Raw genomic sequence first — 12,129 nt, 5'->3', positions numbered from 1 at the left:
AATATTTAAAGTATTTAACATCTGCTTCATCTTTTCTTCTTCCTGTGGTAGAGAAAAAAAGATAGGTTAAAAAGCCCCAAAGCTGGCCATAGGCCGGCTTTGGGGTATACAAATGCAAAAAGAAGTGAAATCTAATCCAAAACAGCCAAGCTGTAAAAAAAGAGTACAGCCCTCAAAAAGGCTATGGTGAAAAAAGATGTGAAATGCAAGGTGGCGGCCAAGAAATGGCTGTGATGGTAGGTTAATGGTAAAAAATTTAATAACAACAATTCAGGTGAATTTTGTGCCAGCCACACTCTTTTTTTACAGCTTGGCTGTTTTGGATTAGATATTAAATATCATGAATGTAAAACAGCAGATTAGGCATTAGATACGCAAAGTATTTTTCGTTACATATCATGTTTCTATGGCAATTTTAATGGCAGTGTTTTAGAGGATACCAATTACTTTTGGGGATCCCTACTATTAATTATTACTACAGTTAATGACATGTACATAACTTACCTTCCTATTATCTTTCTTCCCATCATATTGATTTACATTCTTTCCTGACTATATACACCATGTGTGTGACAATGATGATCATAATCTAATGATTTACCTTATCTGTGTCTTCTGTGTTCTCCTGCAATGGATCATGTTTAGCATCAGTTAAAGATGGCTTCTAAATTAGAAAAAAAAATTCATTAATGGTCACATAGTAAGCCATTTTTGACTTGCAGCCAAATTTAGAGGCAAATATTTATAGGGCTGTACCGATACCACATTTTACATCTGATACCAATATCCAATATTTATTGTCTATTTCCGATACAGGTTCTCTAATGAACCAATATCATATACACAGCAAATACTTCAAAGCCGAACTTATATGCATTACAGCATAATAGAGTATGTAGCATGATCACTATGGCTGTGTTAAATTACAATTATTATGCTTTTCAACAATCTAATCATTTTATATGTTGGTACTTATGACTGTTCACAAAAGGTTTTATCCTGTTTTTGTCAATCAACCACTAAAAAAAGAAAAAAAAGTGGTGCACTGGGATTTGAACCCAGGCCAACTCTTACTAGGTAAGAGTGGAACTTCAAGGTTTTACCATTTTTGGCAACCAAGTACTTTTTATGGTACTTATACTACTTTTAATAGTGCATATAAATCAAGTAAAATATCTGTACTGTAGGCTTGCTATTGACCAATACCGATACTCATAATATCAGTATCGATACCAATATAATATTGGTACACAGGGGCGGATCCAGACTTTTAAAAAGGGGGTTTCCACTCTGGAATTGCAACTTCAGCCTAGCTGTAAGTCAAAGACCAAAGAAAAAAAATGTCATCACCTGCTGACAATAGTTGCCCCTCATCATAGATGCCCTCACCAACTATATTTCCTTATTAACTACAGCTAGATACATAGCTTGCTACACTGCTCCTCTCAAGACTACTGTGACTGCTCTATTAGAGTATCTCGATTTGACTGCTCTATTAGAGTATCTCAAGTAAGAAAGGCTCTTTCAAAAGGGGGTTCCATGGAACCCTTTGAACCCCCCCTGGATCCGCCCCTGGTACAGCCCTAGCTAATACAGAATATTGTAGCTTAAATGTTGTAGAGGTGAGTGCATATAAATGTCAGAATTTTATAATATAGCATGCTAGTATGCAAAAAGCAAATATATATATATAAAAGCTTCAGGAATGCCTGGAGTGATACCAAAAATCATTTGGTTTTTTAAAGTAGCACGGAGCTATTAATATATGTGTGAAAATTTACATTATTCATCTTCCTGTTAATAGCATGCTGGTGTGGTGCGCCAGCTTCTTGGGTTGCACAACACACTATCATGTGTCTTGATTCTGCAATCATCCCAATCTAGTCACTATCACGTGTTTTGATACCTCTGCAATCAACCCAGTCACAGTGAAAAACTTGGACAATTCCCATCAAACGAAGGGAAGCCTCACGTGGTGCTACCGTAAATTGACACCTTTTACTGTCAGCAAAGATAAATGGGGCACAAAGGAGGACACAGGTAAGTCCATGAAGCATGCATTGTACGTACTGAAGTATGTCAAAAGGCACCAGTAGGGCTGAAGTGACATAAAACAGTGAAAAAATCCAAGCCTGTAGCCTTAGCCATAGGGTTCTGCAATATACCTATATTTAGTTATGGGCATGTCAAATCACCAAGAAATTGTAGGGTCACCTCTTGGATTTTGACTAAACTTGGTGTGTTTGTAGTACCTATGGTGCTCATCACCCATTCCAATTTTTAGCCTCACACACCGCATAGTTTCTGAATTATGATCACAAATATTTTGAATATTTCATGAAAAATTGGTTCGTCTTGAGTTACAAAATCAACTGTAGCTCACCACTGTGTTAATATTTTAAAATAAAATTTTCAGTGATTAAAGACTGTTAATTAATAGTTCAAGTAATACATAAACTATGGGATATCAATTAAATTTAGGTTCAATAAGGCTCCATTAAAAACTTCAATCCTTAATATTTCAAAAAGTGCTACTTTAAATCCTTTGAATTTTTTAGTAAATAATAATTAGATTATGGTCTATTGTTGGTAAAATTTTTGTGGTGGGGCCACAATGGGTTCAAGAGATATAATTAAATATGTTGTGGTATGTAGTGGAATTTTGTAGTCTATTATTGCTATATGGGAGTGTACACCTCTAATAACCACTATTGATAAGGCCATACCAACTTTGTCTTACACAATGAAGGTGTCCAAGTACAGTGCAACCTGTATTAGTGACCACCTGTATTGAAAGGCCACCTTTGTGCTGAAATTTATTTAGTTGTATAGTTTTCAAATGCAGCCAGCTTATATAGCTTGCAAAGGCAGTGCAATGACCAGCTAAAGACACCAGTCAGTTGTTCAATTGAGCATGTAGCAACATACTTGCTGCTTACTTTGGGTATTGTAACAATGAAAATTATTTGAGACGATAGGGATGTTGCTTCCAACTCTCACGCATAATCCATGGTATGAGAAAATCACTCTTTTGTGCCAATCACAGAAAGCAGAGTGGAAATAAAATTTTACTCATAATCTGATGTTTTCAGGAAAGAAAGAATTGCTCTAACAAAGAATGAAGTTTCACCAGAATTGATTGTTGGATTAGTCACTTGTTTACAAGAAGAAAATTGGTGGTTAGCTTGTGTGCTTGAAGTTTGCAGTGACACTAGGAAGTAAAGCTGACATTTCTGCAGTCTATCAAACTTGTTCAAGTCCTCAGAGCCCCAGAATATCCACACTATACCAATGCATGACATTCTAACTCTCGTAGACCAAAGGACAAGAAGTGATTGTGTGTACTCTGACAAAAAAGAAATGACTTTTGCTACCAAACAGCATCACACTGTATCACCACAGTAACAAACTTGGATTACATTCCTTTGTCACAGCCTGTTTATATATGCATACATTTAACTTACAATTAAATCAAAGAGTCTTGTGTGTCTGCAAACCTAAATCAACAGAATAGGCTTCAAGGTCTGCAATACTGCATTGGATATCTACTATAATACCGCAAACACTGCTAGCTACCTATCTCATAATCCCATAGAGACCCCAAGCTGAAACTTTTGCAACTAATAGGTGAATGTCTGACAAATATTCACAAAAAATTCTAATCAGCACTTTTTAGTAGAGCAAAGGTCAAAGATTAGGAGACGTAGTTAATTATCAACTTCAGCAAATTAAGCTGTTAAATATACCAAACGAAAGCTTTTTCTTTGAGCTTTAAAGTGGTTCAATTCATTTTGAAAACACCTAAGTTATGATGCTTTCAATGATCACAAGTATAGCGAAAATAGTATGCTAAATAAGCCATTTCTGGGAAACCATACAAGCAATGGGTGAAGGGACACATGACCACTTTGGATACCCACCCACCGAATTTTGTCCAATTCTGAGGGGGCCATGTGCAAAACTTTGGTGAACTGATATGGAATTACCCATACAGTAAATTCAACTAAGTAAATTGCAGCACAAAGGTGGTGTTTCAATACAGGTGGTCACTAATACAGGTTGCACTGTACTTGGACACCTTCATTGTGTAAGACAAAGTTGGTATGGCCTTATCAGCAGTGGTTATTAGAGGTGTACACTCCCATATAGCAATAATAGACTACAAAATTCCACTACATACCACAACATATTTAATTATATCTCTTGAACCCATTGTGGCCCCACCACAAAAATTTTACCAACAAGACCATAATCTAATTATTATTTACTAAAAAATTCAAAGAATTTAAAGTAGCACTTTTTGAAATATTAAGGATTGAAGTTTTTAATGGAGCCTTATTGAACCTTAATTAAATTGATATCCCATAGTTTATGGATTACTTGAACTATTAATTAACAGTCTTTAACCACTGAAAATTTTATTTTAAAATATTAACACAGTGGTGAGCTACAGTTGATTTTGTAACTCAAGACGAACCAATTTTTCATGAAATATTCAAAATAGTCATAATTCAGAAACTATGCGGTGTGTGAGGCGAAAAATTGGAATGGGTGATGAGCACCATAGGTACTACAAACACACCAAGTTTAGTCAAAATCCAAGAGGTGACGTTACAATTTCTCGGTGATTTGACATGGAATGACCTTTATACCAAGGTATTAACAAAGCCACAATACTATATACCGAGGCCCAATACCAAACCGTGATACCGAAATATCGAAAATACCAAATATATTGTAGTGGTTAATAGTAAAATACTAGAAATTAGATGTTGTGGCATCAAAATAAATTGTGTGTTTACAGAATGGGTAGCTGAGTTTTTGCTTTGCCACTTACTAAATTCCATTCCTATTTCCTCAACATTTGTGACGGTTAATCCCCCTGGATTAACCGAGGTTAATACGTGACAAATCGTTTCCTCACGTGACTGAATAGTATGGCCTGGTGTTGGTGCAAGTCACGAGGGTGTGCGGCGCGCCAGGGAGCACGCGCAAAGGTTAACTCGTGGCAAAAACGCGGTTGTTTGTTGAATGTGCGATATGGCGGACAACGGTTCTGTTCAGGAGAAAGGAGATGGGGTGACACTCCAGGAAGGCAACAAGGATCCACCACGGGATGAAACTCAGGGGGCCGGAGCAGTGAACGTGGTCAGGGTAGACGAACTACAGGGCGCCATTACGGATCTGATGAAGAAAGCATGGGGGAGCCTTCCCCCGTTGGTGGGAGCTGGAGTGAGGCCGCCGGCTCAAGGTAAGAACGACCTTACTTCTCCCGTATGGGATGACCGCCCCTCCCTACCCCCCTGTGAGTGGGGAGGGCATATATAACTGTTGTAGTTACATCATGTCAGGCACGTGATGCCGTGTGGTCTCGTATCAAGAGTGGCTCTTGTTGGCCCGTGGCCGATACAAGGTCATCGGAACGACCAGACTGGTGTGGCCAGGGCCATAGGTTCCTCCCTTGACAGGGTTCTGGCAGCTTAAGTGTTTCAGCCACTGTGGAACAGAGCTCAAGTGCTACAGTTACCACGTAGCCAGTACAAGAGTTCAAGTTATCTGCTTCCTGTAGCCTGTACATGGGTCCAAGTACATCAGCTGGGGTGAAGCCGGTACACGGAGCCTTGAGTGAATCAACTGCCGTGCAGCTGGGACACGGAGCCAGAGTGCATCAGCTGCCGTGCAGCCGGTACACAGAGACCAAGCTCATCAGCTGCCGTGCAGCCGGTACACAGAGACCAAGCTCATCAGCTGCCGTGCAGCTGGTACACAGAGCCTAAGTGCATCAACTGCCATATAGATAAAAGTGTACAGAGCCCGAGTACATTAGCTGCCGTAGAGCTAATACACAGGCACCAAACACAGCTGCCATGCAGCCGGTTCTTAATCTATACTAGTGGGTTACTCTTTATCTTACCTTAGGAATGCCACACCCATCAACTATCCAGCACGTGCAGCTGGTCGACAACCCCAGGACAGGGCCGGAATCCGGGGCAAACAATGGACCCATGCCAGTGGACAACAATATAGCCATTAATCTGGCTGATGCTAACCAAGGGGGCAGCCTTAACAGTGATGTGCCAGCGAGGTGTTTTGGAAGGATATGTGTCGGTGAAGGACTGGCCCCAGTACCAGAGAGGCTCGCAACAAGAATTAAAAGGGGGGAGTTAATAGAAATGTGTGAACTGATCCTGGAGTACTGGTTGGCCAAGGAGGAAGATGGCATGGTGAAAGCAGAGAGGCAGCGTCAACCCAGGAGAGTAATGGACATTCTTACATGGGTTCAATCATTTACAATTTATGTAAGTATCAGAGCAGCCCATGACCCATCGCTGATGGCTGAGATCATGGCCTACATGTATATGATTGTCAGGGCCATCCAGGACTTTGGTGGGACTAGCTGGGTCAACTATGACACTGTGTTTAGGAGGCAGGCAGCTGCGACTGGCACGATAGCCTGGTCAAGGGTGAATGGCACTCTACACCACATTTGTTTTAATGGTCCCCGCAGGGAGGCCCAGCATTGTGAACTGTGTCTGGCGACCACACACAGGACAGAGGATTGTGCACTTGGAGGCCCGGAACAAGAGTGCTCGAATCGCCTGCAGACCCTGGAGTCAATAGTCCGGTCACTCTCATCCAGACAGACTCCCTACCAGCCCCATCATCCTCCCCAACCAATTCGGCCATCAGGTCAGGTGTGCAATGCCTGGAATAGCCAGGCCTGCCGTTTCCGTCGGTGTCGGCATACACATGTGTGTAGCAAGTGCGGTGGAAACCACCTGGCGGTGCACTGTCATGTCCCTAACCAAGGGCGCCATCAAGGTGGAGGAGGGGACTGGTTTCGCCCCTATTGACCGGTGACTTTAAGCAACTGAGGTTGATTATACTTGTTATTTATCTGTTATATGATGTCAATCAAAATGCTATAGCTAGTTGGGAATCTCCTACCAACCCAGGGTACTCAAATGACCTACACAACCCCACAGGTGGCCCTCTTCTAGTATGTGATGACAGTAATAGAGAATGGTGTCAGTTAAACCAAGTGTTTGTAACCCAATTAATCCTCCCCCCCCCCCCCCCCCCCCAAAAAAAAAAGATTGTGCCATGGGCGGCTGTGCACCAGAGCGTTGGTAGGAGATGGGCACAACGCATGGTCAATGGTTACTAGGAGTACTGTCTCAACAGTGGGCTACCAATACATGGAGGACTTACAAGCCCTGGATTCATGCTGCCCACCCAACCCACCGAAACTCCCTCAGGAACTGTGTAAGATTGTGACCCCACTACACTGGAAGGAGTGGGACAGGCTCCTGAGGCCTCATCCAGACCAGTGACTCCGACACTACATCGTTGATGGTATTAGAGAAGGATTCAAGGTGGGCTTCGACCGTGGCAAGCCCCTACAGGCATCGTCAAGATTTAACATGCCTTCTGCTGAGGAACAACCATGGGTGGTCTCAGAATACCTCGCGTCAGAGTGCTGTGAAGGCAGGGTGTTAGGCCCTTTGGACCCAAGTCAGTTCCAATATGTTCACAGAAGTCAATTTGGGGTAGTACCAAAGAGCACCCCAGGGAAGTGGAGATTGATTGTTGATCTGTCATCCCCAGATGGGAAAAGTGTTAACGACGGAGTGAGTGTCCCGCGGTGCTCCTTATCGTATGTACGGGTAGAGGATGCCGTTCAAGGAGTGGTAGCAACGAGTAGAGGCTCTCTCATGGCCAAGGTTGATATACGCCAGGCTTATAGGGTGATCCCTGTACACCCAGCAGATCGGGATTTGCTTGGAATGATCTGGCGTGGCAAACTGTTCATAGATGCAGCTCTACCATTCGGGCTACGTTCTGCCCCAAAAATATTCACAGCAATAGCGGACGCAGTGACATGGATAGTCCAGCAACAGGGGGTACGTTTTGTCATTCACTACCTTGATGACTTTCTTTTGATTGGCCCTGCTGGGTCTGATGAATGTGCTGTGGCTCTGGCTATATTGCTACAAACATTTGAAGTGTTAGGTCTGCCGGTGGCATGGGAAAAATTGGAAGGCCCTGCAACATCCCTAACTTTTCTGGGTTTTGAGATAGACACGATGGCACTGGAGCTTAGGCTCCCACAAGTGAAGCTGGTGGAATTGCAACAAACTGTGGTCAGTTGGTTGGACAGAACAGACTGTTTGAAGAAAGAGTTAGAAAGCTTGCATGGCAAACTCGCTCATGCAAGCAAAGTGGTGAAGCTGGGAAAGACATTCACCCGACGCTTGATAGAACTTTTGGCGGGTTTTCGAAAGCCATACTATCATGTCCGGCTGAATCAAGAATTCAAGGCGGACCTTATGTGGTGGGTGACGTTCATGAGATCCTGGAACGGAACAGCAATTATCACCCCGACGGAGCAGGGTCGCCAGGTACTCCACATATGGACGGATGCCTCTGGCTCATTCGGTTGTGGTGCCGTAGCACCCGCACAAAGGGAATGGCTGCAGTGGCAATAGTCGGCCTGCATTCCAGTCAGTGGGGAGCCCGTGGACGAGAGTATTATGTGGATGGAACTCTTTCCGATTGTATTGGCGGCGGCAGTCTGGGGCAGGCGTTGGCAAGAGTTAAGGGTAATTGTACATTGTGACAATATGGGAACTGCTGCAGTGGTGAATTCAGGTTACAGTAAAGTGGCAGCAGTGATGCACTTGCTGAGATGCCTATTCTTCATCAGGGCACGTTTCCAATTTGCCCTAGAAGCGGTTCACACACCAGGGGTCCAGAATTCCTGGGCGGATGCGGTGTCCAGGAATAATGTTAATTTGTTCCTGTCACAGGCCCCAGATCCAGAGAGCTTCTGTCAAACCGTCATACCAAGGAGTCTAGCAGCACTTCTTCTAAACCAGAGCATCGACTGGACATCAGTGACCTGGACGCAACAGTTCAGCAGTTGTTTATGAATGGTCTGTCTCCATCTACAACTAAGAACTATCAGTCAGGGAGTAAGCGTTTCATGACATTTTGTAATATGTACCATATAGTTGTCCCATTCCCTGTAAATGAGCTAGTGTTATCACGTTTTGCAGCTTATCTGTTCAAGGAGGGTCTGAAAGGGGGCACAGTTAAGAACTACATGGCAGCAGTTAGACATGCCCAGATAAGTTTAGGGCTCGGGGACCCACGAATGAGTGACATGCCTCAGCTGGGCTACATAATTAGGGGTATCAAGAAAGCTACTGGGGGACCTCCGAGGACGCGGCTACCAATAACACCGGACCTATTAAGAGTGCTAAGGAAGTCATGGTCCCCTTGGACGGATAAGAATGGAGCAATGTTGTGGGCGGCGGCGTGCATGTGTTTCTTTGGCTTCCTACGTTGTGGGGAGGTGGTGATAGCGTCGGACTCCAACTTTGACCCACAGATCCACATGTCACTGGAGGATATTCGTGTCGATCGCCATGTGAATCCTAGCTACATAGAGGTGAACATAAAGGCTTCGAAGACCGACCCATTTCGTCAAGGTGTGAAGGTGTGTCTGGGAGCAACGTCCAAGGATTTATGCCCAGTAAGTGCAATCTTGCACTATCTAGCCTTACGAGTAGGGCTGAGCGATACTGCCATTTTAGTATCACGATTGATACTGAAGCCACTATTCACGATACTGAATAGTTCACGATACTTATGAATAAGTCGATCATAGCTGCTGCTACATACTGTATTGCTCAGCATTCCTGCAGGAAGTCCTTATAGGTGATAGTAAACTAGCCACTATCCACTATCATTCTTGTTTACAGTAACAATTATTGTAACACATGCTTTGAGGTTATGTTGTGGTGTTCACACCTCTCTGCAGGGGAAACCAGGTGGGTGGACTTTATCACTTACAAGGATTCTTAGCCTAGTACAGTATAACAAATGGATTTTTAATGACAGTAATGTACAGGCATGGTATCACGATAGTTAATAACAAAATATCGCGATATTAATACTTTCAAAATATTGTGATATATCGCTAAAACGGTAGTATCGCTCAGCCCTACTTACGAGGGGCAGGACGAAGCCCTTTTTTCAAGTACGAGGATGGAAGGGCATTGACAAGAGAACGCTTTGTATCTTCGGTAAGGGATGCCCTGAAGTGTGGGGGTGTCGATGCCTCGTCGTACACGGGCCATAGTTTCCGAATAGGACAGCAGCCAAAGTGGGGATGCAGGATTCGCTGATCCGCACACTAGGACGGTGGGAAAGCTCGGCGTATCTACTGTACATTAGAACTCCACGGAGTACACTGCAAGCAGTGGCTGGGACCTTGCTTTGTACATAGCTAAGCTGGACAGAGAACATCTTAACCCAAATACTTGTCAGTATAGTAGTAGTGATATTGTGTGATTGTACGCGTATGTGTGTGTTTATATTTTCAAAGTAGTATGTTATCGGACTAGCCACCTCTTAATAGTGTTAAGACATGAACTCATTTAGAGTTTTTCACGTACACATTCTCAGTAGTTAGTATTGGCGGCTGGTTAGTCAGGCGGACAGTGGAACTACATGCCCAGTAGGGTGTGACGAGCATCCGCTGCAAACAGGACAAGTAAATGACCATGGAGCCACGCCGGAAATAGCGACAGGGGATACACAGGCTTGGGTGATGGGGGTTCCCCCATTGGGCTTAGCATCACCCAAGCCAACAGGAATAGAGTGCTGTATAGCGTATAGATGAGTACATGCGCAGAGTGTGAATACGGCATGCCACTTTACTAGCTACTTAGTAACTACGTGTTATGTAATCATTTCCGGCGCCAGACCAGCACCAGAGGCCAATACTGAGGGAAGTCTTTAAAAGCTGTTACCTTTCTCCAGCGGCGGGGAAGCAGTATTAAGTGACGGTTAATACGCGACGAATCGTTTCCTCACGTGACCGAATAGTATGGCCTGGTGTTGGTGCAAGTCACGAGGGTATGTGGCGCACCAGGGAGCATGCGCAAAGGTTAACTTGTGGCAAAAACACGGTTGTTTGTTGAATGTGCGATCCCTCCCACCCACGCCTCCAGAGGTTTATTTACTTGTTATGCAGGGCTTGCGTTGGGAAGTATAAGATGATTATGATTGAATACGGGTAAAGGCATAGCCTGTATACCCGATCAATGCAAAGTATTACATAGATGGGCTGATCAGTCGTAGCTAGCAAATCTAGCCAATCGAAAGCCACACGCAGACACAGCTAGTCTGCCACAGGCGTGAGAAGACAAAATTCGAGATAAAGATGTTAGTGAGATGGCTCCTGATTTTGGGTAGATGAGATGCGTTGATGCCAGGTCATACCACGGTTTTCGCGGGCTTACTGATGACGTAGATACTGACAGCTCCTAATATATATATATAGTTAAAAATAAAATATTTCACGTCCAGCATGTGATCCTGATACAAGGACTGTGCTGTGACAGGTGCTGGTCTGGCTTAGCATCACCCAAGCCAACAGGAATAGAGTACTGTATAGTGTATAGATGAGTACATGCGCAGAGTGTGAATACGGCATGCCACTTTACTAGCTACTTAGTAACTACGTGTTATGTAATCATTTCCAGCGCCAGACCAGCACCAGAGGCCAATACTGAGGGAAGTCTTTAGAAGCTGTTACCTTTCTCCGGCGGCGGGGAAGCAGTATTAAGTTGTATAGTATCGATTTAAGGGCAATACTATATATATTTAGTAATACTGAGGTATTATTTTAAAAATATACCGAATAAAGCTTTTTGGCAATAGCGCAGAGCCCTACTTAGCTGATATCAAGTAACGAAGGCATCAGGCAGTCAGTCAGGCAGTCAGTCAATAGAATTCCACTAAATCTAATAAAAAGAAAGTGTTTCAGTTCATACGAAGGCACTTTTAGGCTTGGTTTTACTGCCAAGGCACCATGAGGTTCTCACCTTGAACCAATGTTTCTCACAAGGGTGACAAATTTCTTCTGTCTGAGTGCTGTAGGATGCCACCATAGATAATGTACGTCACATGGATTGGAAACGCCCGTATTATTTACATAGTGACGTCATGGGCTATCCTCGTTTCGCTGTGCGTAAACTTTATGGCCTCGACAGGTGGAAGATTTCGCTGTACTTGTAACCAGCAAATTAGTGTTTGTTGTTTACAGCTGGGTTAGTT

General features: G+C 43.5%; 1 protein-coding gene across 1 annotated transcript in view; it reads right to left on the bottom strand.

Moving 5' to 3' along the window:
* LOC136261923 (E3 ubiquitin-protein ligase rnf213-alpha-like) overlaps positions 1 to 12,129 on the bottom strand; it is a 225,384-nt gene that overhangs the window by 194,444 nt on the left and 18,811 nt on the right. The window contains exons 3-4 of the mRNA XM_066056017.1: positions 602 to 664; positions 505 to 552 (exon numbers count right to left, since the gene is read on the bottom strand). Coding sequence (XP_065912089.1) covers positions 505 to 552; positions 602 to 664 — 111 coding nt within the window. The remainder of the gene's footprint in view (positions 1 to 504; positions 553 to 601; positions 665 to 12,129) is intronic.

Source organism: Dysidea avara, chromosome 7 (assembly GCF_963678975.1).
Source record: "Dysidea avara chromosome 7, odDysAvar1.4, whole genome shotgun sequence".
In the NCBI taxonomy this organism is placed as follows: Eukaryota; Metazoa; Porifera; class Demospongiae; order Dictyoceratida; family Dysideidae; genus Dysidea; species Dysidea avara.
This window is presented reverse-complemented; position numbering and strand designations above follow the sequence as displayed.